Genomic DNA, 23,525 nt, shown 5'->3' with positions numbered 1-23,525 from the left:
CGATGAATCCTATGCGACAAAAATTGTCGGCGCTATCCGTCAAATTCGCTCACCAAAGCTATTTTGGTGACTTTAACATCACAGCTACTAGTTCCTCGCCGAAGTTTTGACTGCCGAACTTCTAATTGTCACTCAAATTGTCAATAGTACACGACCTCGGGGAAAGTTCCACCTTGCGTCTTATGAACAGTAAAAGCACAGGCACTAACCACCGGAAACTGAATGCGTTTGCATTTGATTATGCCGCTCAGTTTGATACTAAAATAATAATTCTCTATACAGAAGTGAAATTGTAATTTCAAAACCAAGAGCGTTACGTTGGCATGAAATATTTCAAACTCTTATAACTTTTCGCTGGCTTAACGAAATTCCTAGATTAGCACCTCAATCGAAAGACAAGGCATAAAAGGGTCATGTCCTTTACATACTGGATCTCACATACCTACCCAAATAGTTTAAATTGTTTAAAAGAGAACGTTGATATCAAGCAAATCTATAAATAGGGGTGCTAGAGAAAAGTTGACGTTATTTGCTTTTCACTCTCCGCTTGGATCGCATCTCACTAGGCAACAGATCGGCTTGCTCTGACCGGGCGTGCTTCTCAGGCACAGTCATCGATAGCGAAAGACCCCCTCCCGTTTGTCGTGCTTCGCTCAAATCAAACTGACCGTCGACCGACCAAGACAAGATGCCGTTCGAAGCCAAAGCCATTACCGCTGCCGCCACCTAGAAGAAGAAGAAGAGAAAGCAGACTACAGGAAAATGAGACTGAGATTGTGGCTGGCATCCGAGAAGAAGGAGGAGAAAAAAAAGGCAATCCCTAAGCAAAACCCCACAAAGTTTCACAGACCGCCGTGATGGAGAAGACCCCGAAGAAGCCGCCACCGCAAACCTCATCGGACGAGGAGGATTTCAACCAGTGCGCCGCCAAAATGTGTCCGTGTGACTCTAATCCAACTATTCAATCGGCCCTTTTCAGAGCCAACAAATGTGTTCTAAAGAGTTATTTGTGCAATATTTCCTAATATGTTTACCACATACTTGCTATAATCTCTTGATCCATCTCGTAGCATCATCTGATATATTACGAATAATCGACAATACGATAATTTGAGGATGTTTCAGAGGACGCTGCTGCAGTGCCGTCGGGATGCAATACAGCATAATGCTCATCTTGTACATTCCTTGCCAAGACATCAATTTCATATAGCATATTTCCTATTTAGCCTATTTCTTCGCTTTCTGATCTGGGAAATAGGCTATATGACAACCACAGGGATTAAGATGAAATCTGGAAACGTAACTTAATCTTGAGCAATTCCACATACCCGAAGATTGGCAGCTTTTCAGATCAGCCGATCATGAGGCTTCTTGTAGTGGTGCCTAACGGGATTGTATCTTGACTGTACCGATGCTGCGATTATCACAAGGAGCTCTTACTAGCTCAAAATTTTCAATGAAATGAACCGAATCAGTCGAAAGTAGTATGTTTTACACAATTTAAATAGCAGACGATGTTCTACCCTTGCGTATTCTTCGCCTACTTTTGATCGACCAATCTGGGACATAAGCATGGGCGTAAATAGCCATCAGACTTGAGGGGGGCCACGGCCCCTTCTCATGAGAGACAAAAGTCGTAAAGGATTTATATAACTTAATAATGCTTGTTTCGATAATATTTGTAAACCGATTATAGTGGCGCAATTTCATACAGAGGTAAATCAAAACCTGGAAAAATAGTAAACGTATTGAAAAATCTTTTTTTTTTCGTTTTGTATTGCCAAGATGACGTATTCAACCCAATCTGATAGATCTCGAACAGAATACAAGGATTTAAAAGCAGACTATAATCATCATAATAAAATTGTCCAAAGCTCAAAAATAGGAGTTTTTACAAAACTAAGTGAAAATGTGAAATGTTGGTGACTTTTATCGCACGATCGGACCAATTTCGCTAATTTTGAAGATAATATATGCATTTGGGGTAATTTGTAAATTTCTCTGCGAGCTTACATGGGTCGAACTTTTGCCCCGCTGATTAGAACTTTTGCCACACTATGGGCCAATAAATGATTCCAAGCAATTATGTAGTAACTAACACACCTCACAGTATCCTTATGATGCCTAAAAACGCCCTTAAATAAAAAATCAAAGTAGATTTGATCATTATTAATTTCCATGCTATGAAAGTTTGCCCAAAAAATATATTTTTTTCCAAATCTCTATTCTTATGATATTTGTAGTGAAAGTCTCTTACTTGACCACTGTGGCATTTATAAGCATTGATTTGAAATCTTAAAAAGAAAATCTGGTCTACTCGAACTTATGCTCCACTCTCTTCAGTAATGTTCAATTTTGAGCTACTAAAAATCAAAAAATAAATCCGATCGGCCTTAAAATATAATTGTACGACTGCGAAATACATATTTACCTAAAAATAGATGAGCTCATGCTTGAAAACAATTAGTTTTTATACAGTAGATTGACAAAGATGTAAGTAAAGGTCACCTAACAAACGGCTGTTTCATTGGACTTGGTAGCAAATCTGTTGGTCTCGAGATGAACTAGCCCAGGGCTAAAAATCTCGTTAACAAAGACAAAAAAATAATTGATGTAATGTTGCGTAGGAAAAATAAATAAAAATAAATAATAAAACGTCATATTATAAACACTTATAGCAGAATTAAAAGCGTGTCTAAAAATAATCTTCAGTATGAACAAAGTTTTACGTTTGTTCTACAGAAACAAATAGTAACATGGTTATATCATCTTTTCAATCTAAAAACTTCAGAAAATTGGTGTCAATATAACATTGAAAAAAAAAATAATGTTGCGACATCTACGACTTTACACAGTTCAATGTTGTTGTTTTGTACGAATCCACCACTATCTTACTATACGTAAAGGGATTTCAATGTTCACAGTTTTGCTGTCACATTTGAATACATCTGCTTCACTGTCGTCTACTTACCAGCAGTTCAGATCTATTCCCGACGTCTCGGAGACAAATTTATCTAATGACTCACAAATTTGAATATGAAACATTTAAAAGTTCGCGAAAAATGTATACAAACTAAAGTTTACTTGCCGCACCATTGTTTATTTTTGAGATTTTTTTTTTGTAGAACTTTACCATAACTCTCATACACAAACATTTCCCAGTAACAACGATTCGTTCTAGATAATTGATCACAAAATATCGCAGCTTGATTCAAAATATGAAGAGATTTTGGTTTTATAATTGGTTGGTTGGTTTGACTTTATTAACGAGATTTTTAGCCCTGGGCTAGTTCATCTCGGGACCAACGGCTTTACTTCCCTTCCGAAGGAAGTCGTCACTATAACTTTTTACGTCATAAGTGACTATGTCGGGGATGGGATTCGATCCCAGGTCCTCGGCGTGAGAGGCGAGTGTTCTAACCACTACACCAGGTCCGTCCCCCCTGGTTTTATAATTAACAATACCACTAAAAATGGATGAAGCCAGTTCTACTAATTCTAAAACATGCTTCAATATCGGGAAAAGGTAAAAAGGAAACAGTATGGCAGTATGTGATGTTTCAAAATTATATATTGCTATTGCCTATCAAACAAAGATCATCCAGACATTTATATTCAAAATGCATTTAACGTATCATAATATTTGATACTAAAAACTAGTTTTAACTATATTGTCATTTCTTCTCTATTTTTTTCGGGGGGGGGCAAGCCCATGATTCGGGGGGGCCAGGCCCCCCCCCCTGGCCCCTCCCTATTTACGCCAATGGACATAAGGTATATGAAGATGATGTCTCGGTTAGGGATTTACATATCTTTGAAAAGTCATAAACGCGTTCGGATGGACAAAAAAACATGATTTCAATGGTTTACAATAAATGAAAAACACGAATGTTTTGCCTTCGAGCAAATTTTAAATATTTCAGATCAATGTACGTAAAAGTTATGGAAATCGGAAATCGGAAATCGAAACCCAATACAAACGTTAATATGAATACTCTGCTTCATATAATATGACATTTTCAATGGATTTCTTTATTGAAACTTACATGTAGAAAAAATTCAGATCAATAGATGCTTATTACATCTGGTCAAAAAACAGTTTAGTGAACAGTATTTAAAATCTGTTACAATTTTTATACATTTCCCGATTTCCGTACTCGAGAATTTAGGAAGTGTTCCCCCATTATATGATGAATCAACTATGCTGTTAGAAATGCCATACAATGCTGAGTGCTATGATGTTATTAGGGTCCGACGGCTCTGCAGGGGATGTGTGGATAAATTATGTCAACCAAATCAAGTTTTGTACAATACCGCTAGATTTAGATCATGATAGATAAATCAGGAAATATTATTCTATAATCCCTTTTAAAAATGTTTGATGGCCCTCAAAAGGGCCGTTTGAGCTTGAATGCTGTCACAGATGAAAAGCACTACGGGATGTTATCAGTTGATTGTCATGGTTAATTAGGGAAACCTCAACGGAAATGTATATGTGCATAAGTTCTCTGTTTATACGACAAACCAGCTGAATATTTCATTGGTGCACAACAGCAACAGGGTAGCGGATCAGAGGGATTTAGTTGAAATCTGGAAACGTAGCTCAAGCTTGAAATCTTGAGCGATTTCACAAGTCAGACGCTCGATAAGCAGCTCCTCGGATCAGCCACTCAGGGGGTTCTGGTATTGGTGCCTAGTGGGCTTGTTTCTTGACTGCACTACCGACGCTGAGTTTATCACGAGTTGAAATCTGGATACGCGGGTCGGTCAACGTAGAAATCTTGAGCGATTTCACATACCAGATGCTGGATTGGCAGCTTGAAGATTATAACAGCTCAGTAGGCGTTTAGCTGCGAGGTACTCATCGCTGCGCACGTGCGGACCCGGATAAAAACGTATCATTCAGTGAATGGAATAAACAATGTACAATATAACGTATTGGATACAATACAGCGTATTGTAATTGAATGTCGAAAAATGTCCTCGAGGAGCTCTTACCAGCTCGAAAGCGGATATGGAATGAAACCGTATCGGACGAAGGAAGCATGTTTTCTAACCTTAGAATAGCAGACGATGCTCCTTCCTCTTGTGCTCTTCTCTTTCTGATCGACCAGTTTAGGAAATGGCCAATAATGTGTTGTGCTTAGAATTACTTGAAAATTGCGGAAAATGAAAAGGGCCGATGGCTTTCTTAGCTCTATGCTGTCGCAGATGAAAATCGAATGGGCAAATCAATCGTCAATGTTGCGAATGTTGATGTTGTCAATGTTGAAAGCTAACGAGATTTTTAGTAGGGGCCAAGGGGTGGATCACTTGTTCGGTGCACATCTAATGTACATCGATTTGCATTAAATGCATTTTTTTGATTGATTGCAGAAATACGTTTTTCAATCTCCTGTAAACTAACCAGGATTAATTACAACTCTCGGAATTTCCTTCTCGAGAAATTAAGAGTATATAGCTACTGGGGGCAAAAAGAAATCCATCTTCAATTTAATGAAGGATAACCATATGAAGCAAATACAAATTTACTTGAGCTAATAACTTGTTTTATTTACTTTCATGTTGATCGGGGATAGGTCGGAAATCTTGGGGGGACAGAAAGGGGACGGCGAACTTAAGCTCTTAAAGTTAATATTCTACTCCTTAAAGTCTCTTTATTATAAAGGATATTTCTTCACCAGAACGTTGAATCACTGCATCTATTGGTCAGTGCGCATCGTACCTTCGTGCTGTGCGTACACGAATTCTCTCTGCTCTTGGAAGTTTTCTTAAAAACTACCTAAAGCAATAAAACAGTACTTTTCAGTGCTACACAAACAGTACTTTTCAGTGCTAAATTAAAAACGGTACTTTTCAGTGCTACTTAAACAGTACTTTTCAGTACTATTTTTTCTACTATTGATCCCTTTACGATCCTTGTTTGGACCCGTGCCTTCGATTTTTCGTTGGACCCGTTGGCGAAAGCTAGCGGTGGTAATCCTTCTTGGACACCGTCTAGGGAAAAAACCTCTCGAAGGTCACGTCTTTCTCGTTTATTAACTAAACATGGTATCAACAACTAACAAAAGGAAGGGTGAATCTCTGAATTCACTACTTCCTTCCAAAAAAGTGGGTTTTAAAACTGTCACTACACGTGGCAAGAATGGAAGAAAGGACGTTTCCCCGGAATGCGAAGTTTCTTCCAAGTGTGAAATGAATAATTGTATCGAAATGAGCAATCAGTTTGATGCTCTAGACAAATTTTCCGAACACCAAATCGAAGCAGCCTCTAGCCCAGGCTCTTTGATTCAAGTGAGGAAGCAAAGAGTGCCGCCTATCGTGGTCAGTTGTTCCGAATTTGGGGGATTTAGGCAGGAGATCTTGAACTCCATTAGGGGTCCTTCCAAATCGCAAAGAAAGGAGACTGTCGCGTTTTGCCGGAAACTCTTAAAGATCGTGAACTTCTTCTCAAACATCTTGAAGAGAAGAAGCACAAATTTTTTACTTATGACGACAAAACTGAACGTTTGTTCAAAGTTGTCTTGAAGGTTTCTTAAGTGACTATAAGTCACCTGAAGAGATCAAAAATGGAATAAATGATTTACTTGGATTTTCCCCAGTCCAAGTAATCATTATGAAAAAGAGAACCCAATCTGGCATTGTTCGGAAAGGGCTTTCTCAAGAATATTATTTAGTTCACTTTAACAAAAAAGAACTAAATAATATTAAAGCTTTAGAAAAAGCAAAACTTATGTTCGATGTCCGTGTGACATGGGAACATTTCCAGAAACCTGGAGGAAATTACCAAAACCCCACTCAGTGCCGTCGGTGCCAAAAGTGGGGTCATGGTACAAAAAATTGTCGCATGGATGCTAAATGCATGATTTGCGGAGGTTCTTCTCACGCTAAGGACGACTGTCCTGTGAAAGAAGATACCAGAAAGTTTGAATGCGCCAATTGCAAGGGCCCTCACAAAGCTAACTTTTGGGAATGCATTTCACGCAAAAGAGTCATTGAGGCTCGTGCCAGGCAGATGAAGGATAATATCCGTTACGATAACGGTCGTTTCCGGAATTTGCCTGGTAGAGTATCGAACAATGCTCATATTTCAGTTAACGATCGCTTGATCATGAATCATACCCACCAGGAAGATCATAATCATGCTCATTCACAAACAAATTTTAATCCGTCGGGTAGCCGTTCGAATCTTTCAATTTCGAATGTATCTACCCACGGTAAATCCTTTGCCGATATCGTAGCAGGAAATTCGAACTCCTCCCCTGTTCGATCCATGGGTACTCATTCTACTTGTTTCAAATCGAATGGAAAAAACCCTACCGCCACAGGTAACTCATACTCCGCTTCATCGTCTACCGGAAATTCTAATGGGAAATCACATGACATGTCTGCCTCTGATTTTAATTTTCTAACTGAACAATTGAATCTAATGATTGATGGAATGTTCAAAGCCACCACTATGACTGAAGCAGTCCAAGTAGGTGTAAAATTTACAAATAAAATTGTTATTTGATTACGTTTTTCTAATGGATCCAAATAATAATTTAAATATTTTAAATTGGAATGCTCGACGAGCTGTTTAATTTTCTTATGGTTAATAACGTGCATATAGCAGTTATTACCGAAACGTATTTAAAACCTGGATCTGACTTGCGAAAATTGACTCGCAATAAGTCATATTTTTTTGTCATTGGTGACTTTAATGCCAAACATCGGTCATGGAATAATTCTCAAAGTAATTCCAACGGCAGAATTTTATTTGATGAGTGTTCTTCAGGATATTTCTCAATTCAATACCCTGATAGCCCTACATGTTTTTCCTCTTCTAGAAATCCATCTACGATTGATTTGGTCTTAACCGACTCTAGTCATTTTTGTAGCCAACTGATTACTCATGCTGATTTTGATTCTGATCATGTCCCTGTTACATTTCAAATATCGCATGAAGCGATTCTCAATCCTATCAGCTCCACCTTCAATTATTTACGAGCCGACTGGAATATATATGAAACGTATGTTGAGTCTAATATTGATGTTAACATTTCTTTAGAAACTAAAATTGATATTGACAATGCTCTTGAAACTTTAACAAATTCCATTGTTGAAGCCAGGAACATTGCAATTCCAAAATGTGAAGTAAAATTTGAATCCGTGATTATAGACGATGATCCGTCTTAAAAACGTGAGGCAATTTCAACACACTCGCGATCCTGCTATGAAAATTATATGGCAGGATTTGCAGAAAGAAATCAAGAAACGTTTTGCTCAATTAAGAAACAAAAATTTTGAAAACAAAATTTCTCAATTGAACCCTGGCTCTAAGCCCTTTTGGAAATTATCTAAAATCTTGAAAAAACCTCAGATGCCAATACCGGCATTGAAAGAGGAAAACAAATTATTACTAACTAATTGCGAAAAAGCTCAAAAACTTGCTATGCAGTTTGAAAGTGCGCACAATTTTAATTTAAGACTTACTAGTCCAATTGAAAATCAAGCTACTCAGGAGTTCGAAAATATTCTCAATCAAGAGAACGTTTTCGAAAATGCCTGGGAGACTGATTTGGAAGAAGTGAGAACTATTATTAAAAAATTCAAAAATATGAAAGCTCCTGGCGATGATGGAATTTTCTACATCCTCATCAAGAAACTTCCAGAAAGTAGCTTATCATTTTTAGTTGATATATTTAACAAATGTTTTCAATTAGCATATTTTCCTGACAAATGGAAAAATGCTAAGGTTGTTCCAATTTTAAAACCAGACAAAAATCCTGCAGAAGCTTCTAGCTATCGTCCAATCAGTTTGCTTTCCTCCATCAGTAAACTTTTTGAGAAGGTTATTTTGAACAGAATGATGGCCCACATCAACGAAAATTGAATTTTTGCCAATGAACAGTTCGGATTCCGCCATGGACATTCGACCACTCATCAACTTTTACGTGTAACAAATTTGATCCGTTCCAACAAATCTGAAGGCTATTCTACTGGTCTTGCTCTTCTAGACATAGAAAAAGCGTTCGACAGTGTTTGGCATGAAGGTTTGATGGTAAAATTGAAAAACTTTAATTTTCCAACATACATTGTTAGAATAATTCAAAGTTATCTGTCAAATCGTACACTTCAGGTTAATTATCAGAACTCCAGATCTGAAAGACTTCCTGTAAGAGCTGGTGTTCCTCAAGGCAGCATTTTGGGACCAATATTATACAATATTTTCACATCTGACTTACCTGAGTTACCTCAGGTATGTCAAAAATTTTTGTTTGCGGACGACACAGGCCTCTCCGCCAAAGGACGAAGCTTGCGCGTCATCTGTAGTCGATTGCAAAAAAGTTTGGATATTTTTTCTTCATACTTGCAAAAATGGAAGATTTCTCCTAATGCTTCCAAAACTCAACTAATAATATTCCCACATAAACCAAAAGCTCTCTATTTGAAACCTTCAAGTAGACATGTTGTCACGATGAGAGGGGTTCCAATAAATTGGTCAGATGAAGTTAAGTATCTAGGGCTCATGCTAGATAAGAATTTAACTTTCAAAAATCACATTGAGGGCATTCAAGCCAAATGTAACAAATATGTAAAATGTCTCTATCCCCTTATTAATAGAAAATCAAAACTTTGTCTTAAGAACAAGCTTTTGATATTCAAACAAATGTTCAGGCCAGCCATGTTGTATGCTGTACCAATATGGACTAGCTGTTGTAATACCAGGAAGAAAGCTCTGCAGAGAATTCAAAATAAAATTTTGAAAATGATTCTGAGGCTTCCTCCCTGGTATAGTACCAATGAGTTACATAGAATATCCAATGTTGAAACATTGGAACAAATGTCAAATAAAATAATCAATAGTTTCAGGCAAAAATTGTTACAATCTTCTATTGCCACGATTAATGTGTTATATGTTTAGGTTAAGTTAGGTTAAGTATATTCAAAGCGTTTTTTTTTCTCTTATAAGCAGGTGAAATCACCTGCAAAAAATCTGAACTGCTACGGCAAATGAAATGTAATATGTTGTTAATAAAATAGTAATAAAATCTTAGATTTGTTTTACCAAATTAGGATGATAGTGTTGTCTAATAACACAGAACACCTAGATATAAGAAATAATGAATGTAATGTTTGGAATGATACTAATAAAGAAAAAAAAAACTGCATCTATTGGTTTAGATCAAGGGACATGAGTGTAGAGAAAGGGGCTAAATTGTGTACACACTTAGATTAAATTACTGGGGTCGGTAAAATTTTACTGGGTTTTGGAACTACCAAAAATGTCAGTAAAATGAAAACTGCCGCCACGCGTAATTGAAAGGAAAATTTCACCATGTTTTATTTTTAGGCATATATGATATAAAAAGATAACTCTCTGCGAAATTTCAGTGAAAAATCTCTGTTTTTCGATTTCTGACATATTTTTTAGTTTACTGACTTTTTCGGTAGTTCCAAAACGCAGTTATTTTTACCGAACAGATTGAGTGTGTAAGAGTCTTCGAATGACAGACCTTGTCTTCAAGACCACAACTTTCTCTATAAAATTCGCTCTTGGTACCCTGTTACTGCGCGGTCTAACTTACAGACTGACGGCGAATACTGGATACTAAATTTTAATTGGCGGATAAAGGATTAGGATTTCCATAGGATAGTGAAGCCCAAAATTCCAATATTCGATGCTAAAATGAATCCGAGGAGTGCCAGCTGGTCGGAGGCTTCTTCGAAGCGTCCATTCTGCCACCGGACAAACGTAGGGTTTTTGGAGTTTTCTTCACTGCGGCCTGCATCAGAAAATAGCATCTTCGCTTCACCTATCAGTAGCAGCTTTTTTTGAGCGTATGAAAAAATTAGTTTGACATTCAGTCAAGGATAACAAATAAATATTGGAGCAAGCCATGAATTGCGAATTTGTTGAATGTGCATTTAAATGCATTTGAATGCATGAAATAATTTCGATTTATCAGATGCAGGGGACTGACACGGCTGTCGTCCTGCATACATTCCTGCTCTTCCTCACATCGTTTTGGTACTTCGCGTTTTGGTACCCACTTTCTGGTCGGTTTGCCCTAACCTTGCTCCTAATTTTCGAGTATACGGCTCATACGCTGCTAGTGCTAGATTCTGGCAATTAACCATATCGCATTGAATCATCGTATTTGATGACGCTTTTCATTTGTTCATCATTTTGTTTACTGTTTTACGCATCAGCGAGGTATTATTGATGTCTCCTATCCATAAAAACATATGTTTTCTCCCTCCCAAAACTATCAAAACAAGAACACTGGACGCCATGTTGAATTGATGTTGGGTTGGTAAATATTGGCTCATGCCACCCCCTTGATCAGATGCATCAGAAGTGATCCACCCCTTGGTAGGGGCCCATTTACATATTTAATAACGCTGATTTTGCACGTATCGAGATAGGCGATTACTTTTCTGTTGAAGAGCATACTTCAGACGTAGTCCTACGTCAAAAAAGCTATAATGTAATAATAATGATTTGAACATGATTATTTTTCAGAGTGTACTTCAGTGTCTGTTCTGTGCAGTCGTTTATCAGACGTTAATGAGTGATAGTGCATCATAAAATTGACCAACAAAATCCGTGAAATTTTTATTAATTTATTGGCAAAGAAAAGTGCAAACAACCACAGTGCAGCTATTTCAATAACGCTGAGTAACAAAATGCTGAGTAAAAGTCGAAAAACAATGTATTAAATACAGTTCACGCAATTTAATACGAAATCATTTCACGATTGAATAATAACATCAACCCCTATGGTTTCAGCACTGCACGATTGAACAATGGACAGGTTTCGGATTTTGAGTAATCCAGCTAGCAGACTCATCTTAGCTCGAAATTTTAGTGCCGGAAAGGATGGAAAAGGCAACAATGATCCCACAGGAAAGAACATTGAAGTATGTCATCGTTGGAAATGTTATTGCCGACAATCCAAACATGTCCATTGGTCCTATTTGGTGGTGGGGCCCTGCATTATTCTGATTTTGCACAGACAAACAGACGTAACACTCTAATTATTTTCATCGTACAGCAGAATAGCGCCCAATTCTAATATTTAGTAGTTGGCTGACGGGCCACTCGTGGTGCTCGCATCACTTTTGTTCGAGTTTGACGTTTGCTCACTACCGCCACCTAGTTCACGGTTGGCCAAATAAAGTATTTTTAGCAATGGGCGTGAATGTTCAAGTGACTATGTTTTAAATTGATGATTATTCTAGCTGTTACGTCTGTTTGTCTGTGGATTTTGTATGGGAGCTTGCCCGGTAAAAAATAAGCACGATGCAGAACTATTGATTGGTTCTGCACTTGGATTTGCACTACTGTTAAATCTTGACATTATCAAGGCAACACCACTTGAATGCAACGGGGAATTTAAAAAAGGTAAAATAAACGTTTCCGCCTGGCCTGACCCAGAATTCAACCTTCGGAGTGCAAGTCTTGTATCTTACCTCGACACCAACTCGCATCTGTTGAAATGAATTGAATTGATCTCAATCACTATCTACAACGAGCTGCCATTTTAGTAATTAGTAAGTTTCACGGTAGATCGAAAGAAAGAGAATGAATTTTGTGCAAAGCCCTATGTCCTGTTTTGTATTATTACCATGTCACACCATCAATAATATTGATGACTTATTTAACGATTATTTCAAATTCACTTTGTTTTAAACCTCACACTCACATGGATACGTGCTTAGATGGTAACTATAGCGCAGCGAGTTGCGGCGCGGCTAAGTTTTGCAAAATTAGACTATGAAAGTTGGTCAATGCATTTTTCAACGCAAAGCAGTATAGGTAATATTCGTTTATCTGTTACCCTATGCCAAAAGTCATATGAATTCGTTGAAACAAGCTAGTAATTACCGAAAAAGAACCTCTCTTGTGCAGATGGGGCCACTTGACATGTTTATACTGCATTACAGTAATAATCCACATTTCTCCCATTATCGCAGCTGCCTCCCGAGCCAACGACCTGTTGCATGTCCGGGTGTCAAAACTGCGTTTGGATCCAGTACGCCAACGAGCTGACCAAACTGTTGGACGATGGAGGCGAACAGGCGCGGGAAATTGTGCTGCAGAAGATTACCGATCCAAGCCTGAAAATGTTCCTCAGGATGGAGCTGCAAAACTTGCACAGCGTGAAAAAGGAACCGCCCTCGGAATGATTCAGGCTGGATGTGATCGTGTTCCCTAATAAGTAGCTCAATTGGCAAATCTAGTTATTTTATTAATTTTAAAAGTAGTGTTAATAATGATGTTACAATGTTTTTATGTATATGAATACACACGAGTTTGTTGTCATGATAGCCGAGTGATGTGAAACAACTTTGGGACGCAAGATTGCATCTTGTCATCTTTATTCACAGATTATCTATGTATTCATCAAGCCCGTCCCCTTGTGAAATCGATGATGCGACTTACGCACTTATTCTAGCACACGCTTAAATCAACAACTTTTGCGCATCGTGATATGGGATGGTACACAAATTATGTCACGTCAAATTTCAACTTTTTCGACCCCCTCCCTCCCCCCTTTGTCATACTTTTTGTATGAGTCTTCCGAAAATTTTGTAAGACTTGCCACGCATTTCTGTCCATTCTGTCTCATATTCCGAACACCTTGATTCAAATTCCGTACGGCACGAATAAATCGTATTCAAATAAATAATTTCGCAAATACATTTATCTGAAATAGTTCTACTGGTATCGAACTACATACACTGAAATCAAATCTCCATTATATTTTATGTGCAGAAAACAGATAGATGCATTTTTTTTTACCTCGCAGTAGATTTTATGTGCCGCATATCAATCTTATTTGATACCAATGAAATAAAATGTCCATGCACATAGTTCACACTTGCATTGTAATGCATTATAAAGGTCACGTTGCTACAACCTTTGGGTTCATTCAAATATTACGTTACGCAAAATTTGGCAATTTTGGACCCCATCCCTCCCCCATGTAACAGCTTTTGTATGGGAATTTTTGATGTTTTGTGTGAACCGTAACACTATGTCAGACCCCCTCCCTCCCCTGTTGCGTTACGTAATATTTGAACAATCCCTATTAAGGTTGCAAATTGAATTCAAGAATAGAAACTCGTAGAGCAACGGACACAACAATATGACGCCTTCTGTATAATCATTTTTTGGAGGTAATCCCATTTTTATTATACATACTAAGCATTTATGGTACCCGTTTTCCAACAGATTCCGAGAAGTAGCAGGACTGCATCGGATTAAACTCTACGATGGCGAATGCCATGAGCTACCATGGAATCAGTGCCACGTTCCAAAGAATTAACAGGATTCTCCGACTCTGAACAAATTCTAGCGCAAACACCCATCGCTAATCCCACCTACAGCATACAGTTCACTTCATCACTATTACGACCACAAAAATGCATCCGAGAGTTCAATAAACGCAAATGAGCCTTCAATTAGCTTCTGATTTATTTTTTTGTTTGAAGAAATGGGGAAAAACAAACATTTTGGTCACACATTATTTATATTGGCGTGATTACTTCAAATTATGTGCAATCGCATTTATTTTATAAAGGCACTGCATTTAAAAGCTAGGCGTTACCGAGTCGTAAATTGTATGTGCAGAATTAATAAAGTGCAAATGCGAAGCTTGATTGCAAAAATATATGTGCGCTGCACATACAATCTAGATGCAGTTTCAGCTCAGTGTAGGGTAACGGTCGTATTTTGGACCCCCTAAGGAAGTGATTTTACATTTTTGTCCCAATTAATTAATTGCACAGCGTAACCAAGTCAAATAACATACCAAAATGTAGAGAAAAACTTCCTCTACGAGATAAAAATGCCCATACGGTCATGTAGGATCCAAAAGACGTCGAAAATAATTGAATTGTGATGCACTGTTTTTTATTATTTTGGACACACCAATACATTTTGGACCCTCAAAGTATATATTTTGGACCCCCGGCATATTTTTATCGTTTGGCGACAAAGTCCACGGCACTGGTTGTATAATATGCTTGCCCATAGTCTAATCAATCGATTGACAATGGAAAAGCGATGAAATTATACGCTTTTAGTTCAGAAATTAGAAAAAAGTTTTTGTTTACATTTGAAAAATTTTTGACTTCTTCAATTTCTGTCTGTAACGTGTTGTAACGGTTGCATGGATGAACCGATTTAATTAAATAAATTTCAGATAAAATAAACACATTTTCCATGCACAAACGCTTGATGCAAGCGCGGAATAGTCCTATCACAGACAAACAGACGTAACACTTAGAACAAATCCCGATCAAAATCATAGTCACGATGACATGTACGCCCAATGCTAAAATCGGTGTGTTTGGCCGATGGACCAACAGATGGCGGTAGTGTGTAAACGTCAAACGCGAACAAAAACGATGCGAGCGCTGCGGGTGGTGGATTGGCCACCTACCATATATTTGAATCGGCCGTTAAAAAGGTGGTCGATGGACATCGGTGAGAGTGTGACGTCTGTTTGTCTGTGGTCCTATCTTTCCAAATGGTATGCGGATTGTATTGGTCTTTCGATTTAAACTGGAAAATTTACAGGAAAATGGCCCAGGAGGTCCAAAATATATTGGTTACCCTAATCATCACTACTCCCGAGGTGTAAATCAGATTGGAAGATAATTAAATTGAATTATAATTGACTGCCATTTCCTGGTGATTTGATGATATATTTCATCGAAACATTTCAACCTCATCGCCATACAAAAACCAAGTGTTTGGAATATGAGTCTGTTCGGAATTTGAGACAAAACGGTATTTCACGAGTTTAGGACACGACTATAGTTTGGGAAGCCCGGGATTTAGCATATCTAATTTTATTCGAAGCTGAAAGCTACGAAAATCTGTTGTGGAATCCGATTTTCTCTAACACTATACATCATATCCAATGCTGGAAGTAATGCATTTTATTTATATAAAATTAGAATGACTCCTCATCTTCACTCGGACATCTTCATTAATAAAAAGAGAAACGAATCCGCAAATTTTCCTCTTTCAGCTTCAGAATTTGCTTCTTCTCTTTGGAACATGATGATGCCTGCGTCGTTCGACACAAGGTCCGACCGCTATTTAGTACGCTATGGGTTGATCATTGTTGTATAATCTACCAAATCCATGGTAGAATTAAGAACTGCACCAACGATTTTCAACCGACTACAAAAATCTGTTAAGTTTACTCAAGGGGGTGGTCACTCTACGCACTTCAGTCGGCACAGCTGTGCCTTCAGAGCGCCAAAGTGCGCCAAGCGTGCCAAACGTGCTATAATAGTAGCATGCCATAAAATTCAATGAACTGAAATTATGGAAAATCGTTCTCAGCAAGGGATTGTTCAAATATTACGTAACGCAACAGGGGGAGGGAGGGGGTCTGACATAGTGTTACGGTTCATACAAAAATTTAAAAATTTCCATACAAAAGCTGTTACGTGGGGGAGGGAGGGGGTCCAAAATTGGCAAATTTTGCGTTACGTAATATTTGAATGAACCCCAATCAATGCTTTGTAATTTTGTAATTTGTTTTTCTTGTTTATCTCTCGTTCTACAAATTTCAGATTCTCTGAACTTCCATTAATCCTTCTGAAGTGCTTTTTAGGGGACGGTGCTACTATTCCGGGATACGTTTCACATTATCTCACGACCTACCTACGAGAAAGGCCTATGAGACTTCAATTGGGTCCTAAAATTTTAAATGAAATCTTGTTTTTATTCAAAAACACGAAATAGCATCTTACTGCAACTACTTTAGCAATTTTTCCCGCTCAAATAACGGCTATATCATGTTTAAACTTTAATTTAAAAATTGGGTCCATAAATGAACCTTGACACTTAAGATCATGTTTGACGTTCGCTTAGTCGACAAAAATACCACAGGGGTTTTAGTTTTAACACTGGGGTTGTTCCTATCTGACATTTCGGAAGGGACACGGAAAACAAAATATACCCAAAATTTGAGTTAAAGCCAAGGGGTGTGACAAAATCTAAAAAAATTTTTTTTGGACTCAAACCAACGGAAAACATTAGAAAATTGAGTAAACATGTGTTATTGGCCTAAACTTAAGCGTTTGGCACTAAAATTGGGACAGGGCTTTAGGACCCTATTGGAAGATTTAGGAAATGGTCAACACAACTACCAAGACAACACGAGAACTGCAATAAGTAGTGTGTACGGTTAGGTACGGGGGGACGCCGTTAAAGGGAAAAAGGTGCCCTGTAAGTGAGCAATTCTCGCTGAATTGTTCAATTTCTGTACAGAATGCACAGACATTACCGTTGGTCTGAGACCCTTTTCTCTCCGGAACCACTTTACGGTATTTATTCTGGAAGAATTGTATGTTTAACAGCACGAGTAAGGAAAGGCATTGACTATTTTTCCCCAGACCTCCCTATATTTTCCCCGTCTTATCGCCTTTTGAATTTGCTATGGGATGACTAATTTGCTTCATAACGCAAAAATTGGCTATTTTGGACACCCACCCAACCCCTTGTAACGATTTTTGTATGAACATTATTCAGTTTTTATATGAGCCGTACAATCTTTTGGGCACCCACCCACCCCCTACAGCTTTATAAAATTTGTGAATGGGCTCTATGAGTTGATGACAAGGTCCCAGACGCTTTTTTATATTTATCTTTTAACATTGGTTTTTATTCAATACCAATTTAGTATAGGACTTGACCAAAGTCAATTCCATCACGATTCTATGGGTTCTGCTGATTTGGTGCCACTCTAAAGGCCCGAACGCAATGACAGCGGAACGGCAACGGAAGCGGAACCGGTTCGGTCAGAATGAATCACGTCATCTCGACTGAACTATCAACATATGAAACACTACGGGCTAGTGCACGAGTTCACAAATTTGACGTTTGAGCGGTGCCGAATTCACTCGTTGCCATGGTCACGTAAATAACACGGCACCGCTCAAACGTCAGATAGTGAACTCGTGCATCGGTCCACTGCGACAAACATGGCGCTTCGTTCTGAAATAAGAAGAAAGTTCATTAATGTTAAATTAATATATGTATAAGGGGGTCTTTCTCGAACCGAAGCCCTAATGTCAACATTTTTCGTATGTGCTACAAGGTAAACAACTCAGAAAACCAATGATTGCTGAGATGGAAATTTCAGTTCAATGCGATTTTTATAGCAACCCACTTTGAAACGCTGTGTCAGACAATGCGCCGAAATGTGCCACAGCTGCGCTAGGCACACTGCGTAGAGTGACCACCCCCTTGACTTTACTATAATCTGGTAAAAATCACTGAGTAGTGCAGTAAGTTTGGCTATGTCCATAGTAACCTTGACTATAAAGCATTGTATTTCAATCCGTGAGACCCACCGTACAACACAGTGTGGTCAAAATTATAATGCCAAACTTGTCAAATCTACAATGTTTCTGGTCATAAATACTACAACTCTAGTTGTATATATTAATATATTTTCTTGTGTAGTGATGTTGACTATGTTTTGGTAGAGTTAATGTAGTCGGTTGAAAATCGTTGGTGCAGTTCTTAATTTTACCATGGATTCAGTAGCTTCTATAATAAAATTCATTTCAGTGTAACAATTTGGAAATTTGGAGCACGGAAATTGACAGCAAGCTCGTTGATTTCAAATCGACCAACTTAAAGATGATCATGACACAAGATAACCATAAGTAAAAAACACTGAATCCGTGTTGGGTGATGATCTATTTATGCACCCATAGGTTAACGCACACGAATTTGAAATGGAAAGCTTCAGGAACTTATGTGGAAAACTATGGAATCCATGTTGTCGATTGATGAATCAGTCCGTGAAGCAAAACTAAATAATTCTCGATTACTTTTTCAAATCGACGTAAGTAACTTTCATATGGAATCACAACCTGTCTTCTAAAACTGTTTTAAAATAAATCAACTTTTTAACATTTTTTCGCCGTGTACATCGTTCAAATTTTGCATACAATCAGATCGCGTTCAAAAACTAGGTAGTTTCTATCATTTTCAACAAAAATAATTATAACAAAATGATAAGCCATTTCATACAGTTACTTTCGACGTTTTTCTACCAGTGTAAAATCGGCTCAAGTAGTGTTTTGTTTTGATTCGTGGTTAAGTCACTTTGTCTCTCTATACAGCGGGGCGGCGAAAGTAGTGGTTAGGTTGCGAAAGTTAAATCTTACTTTCGTCGTTTTTTTTTTTTTCAAAGCACTCTGTGCTCGTGGCCACTGCTGTGCCGGAATCAGCTGATCTGTAGCTTCTTCTTTACCGATACAGATCTATTTTTAACTTATCTATATTTACATCTTATTTTCACTCTCTCCTACTCTTTTACTCTCTCACCGAGCAGGTAGGAGAGAGCTCTGTTGTTAGTGAGCCTAGCTGCCTGCGAAGAGGGTCAGTTTGTCTCAGTCACCATCTGATACTGACGGAGGATGGATGAGCTCCCCAAAGCATGGTCCTCCGTGAGGCGTCTTCTGGTGGCTGGACGGGTTTTTTTGTGGAGGGGCTGGGAATCGAACCCATGACCTTCCACTTATGAACCCAAGTAACCAGTAAGCACGATAATGTGTCACGGTAACAGCATTATATGCGCCTATAGGGTAATAATTTGATGCATGTCAGTTTTATATACGCATCTAATGCCAGAAAAGGCGAAATAGCGTGCCATTATAGTGCCAAGATATAACCGTGCTTCTCTGCACCACTAATGCTGATATAAGACCACGTGAGAAACGTCAGTTGTTTTCGCCAGGTTTTTGGGGCGAATATTTTGTGCTTTCGCGTACGCAGCCAGAGAGCTTTCGCGTATGCGGCCAAGCAACTGGTACACGAAGTAAATAAATGAATGAATGAAAACGGAAACCTCTAATAGTATGCAAAAAATGTAATTAAATGATACATATAGTACTTCTCCGTATCAGACATATTCGTTTTGGTAGTATTAATCCTTTTGAGGACTTGCAACTGCCACATTTTGATCCTCGTTTTTGTGGAAATGTACATCATCTACCACTACACACATCCCATTCAACAGTGCGCACCTTCGTGTGCACCCCTACCTTGCGCCGACTGCAAGACGAGAGAGGAGAAAGACAATAACGTGTTTCATTCCTAAAGTAGCGCTTCCCGCAATCAGTTGTGTTTTTCATTATCGCTTATTAAACGAATCTAAACGTAGTTCTCGCGTGTGCTTTATTGCTGCTGCTGTTCACTCCGAATCCCATTACGCTGTCTTCCACTGCTGTGTTCCTGACTTTGCCGTCAGGTTATGGTTCCCAGCGGGATCGGTGTGAGGATTTTGTGACCGGTTTTTTTCCGAGAAGGTGCAAATCGAGTTTCCGCCGCGTGTGCGAAGAGCAGAGTGAAAAATCGCGAAAGAACGTGTTCGGACGGAGGCCATTTTGTTGTGCAAGTGGTTGCTCTCCTGCCGGAGGATAAAAGAAGAGAAGAAAGCGACCCGAAGAAAAAGGGAGTAAAAAGTGTTCCGTTTTCCCCAGTGTTCCGCTGATAAAGCGAAGAGAGGGAGAGAAGAAAAGTGTACCGAGCGAACACTGCTCGAGATCCTGAAAAACGAAAAACGAGCGGTGTGTTGTGTTGCCGTCGGTGCGGGAAGTACGTTTGCCTGACGGTGAGGCCATAGTAACGCGTCCGCGTCCGCGAACGCGATGCGATCAAAGGATTTCCTGTTGTTGATATTCTGCTTTGCGGGCTCGCACACGCGCACGCATCGCTCGACGCGTTTACTATGGCAGCGCCCTGAGTGAGAAGAACGCAAACAGGCATGAGTGATGCGAAGTTTTCTATTCCGCGGCTCAATGGGGCAAATTGGGCTACGTGGAAAGTGCGCGTAGAAAACTTGTTGTGTCGAGAAGATTTGTGGGACGTCGTCGCGAATGACATCCCGGCCGAAGCGGACCGTACGCCGGCCTGGGTAACGTCGGATCGAAAAGCGAAAGCGACACTAGTGCTGCTACTCGAAGATAGCCAACTTTCTCTGGTGAAAAATTGTGCCCACGCTCGCGAAGTGTTTGATGCGTTGAAAGCATATCACCAGAAGGCCTCTCGTTCGGTGCGCGTTTCGTTATTAAAGAAACTGTGTTCGACAAACCTTCCGGAGCGCGGTGATTTAGAGCATCATTTGCTTGAAATCGATGAATTGTTTGATCGATTGGATGCCGCCGGAACAACTCTCGATTCGGACACGAAAATTTGTTTGCTTCTTCGAAGCTTGCCCCCATCCTTTGATGGACTCGTGACAGCTCTCGATAGCCGGTCAGGTGATGACATCTCGTTAGATGTAGTGAAATCGCGGTTGATGGACGATTATCACCGACGGCTAGAGCGTGAAACCGGTAATGCGCGAAAAGTGGAGAAGGCGATGCGGTCTGCTGAAAGTCACTCGGAGAAGGAGAGCCGGGTCTGCCACTTCTGTAAGAAGGTTGGCCACCTCCGGCGAAATTGCAGGAAGCTTCAAGCTTCGAAGAGAGAAGAAAACCCTGTGAAGAAAAGTGACAATGCGAAGGCAAAAGTGGTCCAGAGCGACAGCAAAGGCATAGCCTTCACCGTGAGTGATGATAAAAGTCGATCGTGGGTAATCGACAGTGGTGCAAGTGCACATATGACAAACGATAAATCGTTTTTCGCCTCGCTGAGAGAATTTGCCGGCGGGTGGATAACCCTTGCCGACGGGAAGAAAACCCAAATTCTCGGCGAAGGCAGTGGTGTGGTGTACGGAATTGACGGTGACGAAGAGCCGATCAGAATTGACATTGGTGAAGTGAAATATGTTCCGGGCTTGTCGACCAGCTTGATTTCTGTGGAAAAGCTGGCGCAGAAGAATTTGGAAGTGTGCTTCAACCATGAAGGCTGCCGAGTGGTCAACTCGAAGGGATCTGTTGTAGCGACGGGCGTTCGTTACGGTGGTCTGTACCATCTTCGTCAAGCTGAGTGTTCGATGCAGGTAACGGTAGGTCAGCACAAACCCGACTGCCAGCATCAGTGGCACCGTCGTCTGGGTCATCGCGACTGGGCGGCTGCCGAGCGGCTTCTCAAGGAGAATCTTGCCACCGGAATAAAGGTGAGTGACTGTGGTCTAAGATTGATTTGCGAATGTTGTATGGAGGGAAAGGCCGCTAGAGCCCCATTTCCGGCTGTTGTCGAGAGGAAGGCGAACCAGGTCCTTGACATTATCCATACGGACTTATGTGGGCCGATGAAGACAACTACGCCGAGCGGCAATCGGTATGTAATGCACCTGGTGGATGATTACAGCCGATTCACCGTTACCGTTTTGATAAAGCACAAATGGGAAGCCACGCAGAATATCATCGATTACGTTCGTTGGGTGGATAATATCTTTGGACGAAAGCCCCGTGTAATTCGTTCGGACGGTTGGGGCGAGTTCGACAATAAGGAGCTGAGGAGTTTCTACAAGTCCGAGGGAATTCAGCCGCAGTTCACCACCCCTTATTCCCCCCAGTCTAACGGCGTAGCAGAGCGGAAGAATCGGTCGATCAACGAGATGGCGACCTGCATGCTCGTTGATTCGGGACTCGAGAAACGGTACTGGGGTGAAGCCGTTCTAACCGCCACGTACCTGCAAAATCGTCTGCCCTCTAGTTCGGTCGCGAAAACCCCTTACGAACTGTGGTGGGGTAGAAAACCGGACCTTGGGAATTTGAAGGTGTTTGGGAGTGAAGCCTACGTCCATGTCCCTGAAACCTAGTGGAGCAAGCTCGACTCGAAGGCGAAAAAGTTGCATTTCATAGGCTATTCGATGGAACACAAGGGCTATCGGTTTGTAGATCGAGAAACGGATTCCATTACCATCAGCCGGGATGCGCGTTTCATCGAACTCGGTAATGGGACGTCATCTGTGGAATTGCCATGTTCGGTTCCAGTTACCAAGAATGATAATGGAGGGAGCGAACCTGAAGAAGCGATCAAGCCGCCTGTGAAGCCTGTGAATCGTGAAGATGATGACGACACCGAAGGAGAACAGTACGACACTGCCAGCACGGAAGATGAAGATGAAGGTGCTACTGGCGGAGCTCGACGGTCGAAAAGGAAGAACCTTGGAGCAGTACCAAAGCGATACGATGATTACGTCGTGGGGATAGCGGCGTGTGCTTTCGAAGAGCCGGTTAGTTATCGAGAAGCAATTGAACATCCGGAGTGGCGAAAAGCTATGGTCGACGAAATGGACTCCCACCATCGCAATGGTACTTGGGATCTGGTTCCGTTGCCAAAAGGACGCAAGTTGGTCGGATCCAAATGGGTGTTCAAGCTTAAACGCAACGAAGTCGACGAAGTAGTGAAGTTCAAAGCGAGAGTGGTGGCGCAGGGATACACTCAACAATTCGGGGTCGATTATGACCAGGTGTTCCGGTGCTACTCGTCAAGCGACACTGCGAGCATTTTTGACAGTAGCTGCCAATCGGAAACTAGTGGTCCGCCATCTAGACGTTAAGACCGCATACCTTAACGGGACGTTAGATGAGGAGATTTTTAT

General features: G+C 40.1%; 1 protein-coding gene across 2 annotated transcripts; it reads left to right on the top strand.

Annotated features, from left to right (window-relative positions):
• Nucleotides 1–11,509: 11,509 nt before the first annotated feature.
• On the top strand, nucleotides 11,510–13,349 carry LOC5578832 (oxidoreductase-like domain-containing protein 1). Of its 2 annotated transcripts, none has more exons than XM_001657134.2 (3): nucleotides 11,510–11,680; nucleotides 11,777–11,907; nucleotides 12,964–13,349. In XM_001657134.2, the coding sequence occupies exons 2-3, from the start codon at nucleotides 11,794–11,796 to the stop codon at nucleotides 13,174–13,176; spliced, it is 327 nt and encodes a 108-aa protein (XP_001657184.1). In that variant the 5' UTR covers nucleotides 11,510–11,680; nucleotides 11,777–11,793; the 3' UTR covers nucleotides 13,177–13,349. The 2 variants fall into 2 exon arrangements, with proteins under 2 accessions (XP_001657184.1, XP_001657185.1); XM_001657135.2 differs by having other exon boundaries at nucleotides 11,511–11,699.
• Nucleotides 13,350–23,525: the final 10,176 nt, after the last annotated feature.

This window comes from Aedes aegypti, chromosome 2 (genome assembly GCF_002204515.2).
Source record: "Aedes aegypti strain LVP_AGWG chromosome 2, AaegL5.0 Primary Assembly, whole genome shotgun sequence".
Taxonomy (NCBI): Eukaryota; Metazoa; Arthropoda; class Insecta; order Diptera; family Culicidae; genus Aedes; species Aedes aegypti.
The sequence above is the reverse complement of the archived record's forward strand: the minus strand, read 5'-3'. Positions and strand labels throughout refer to the sequence as shown.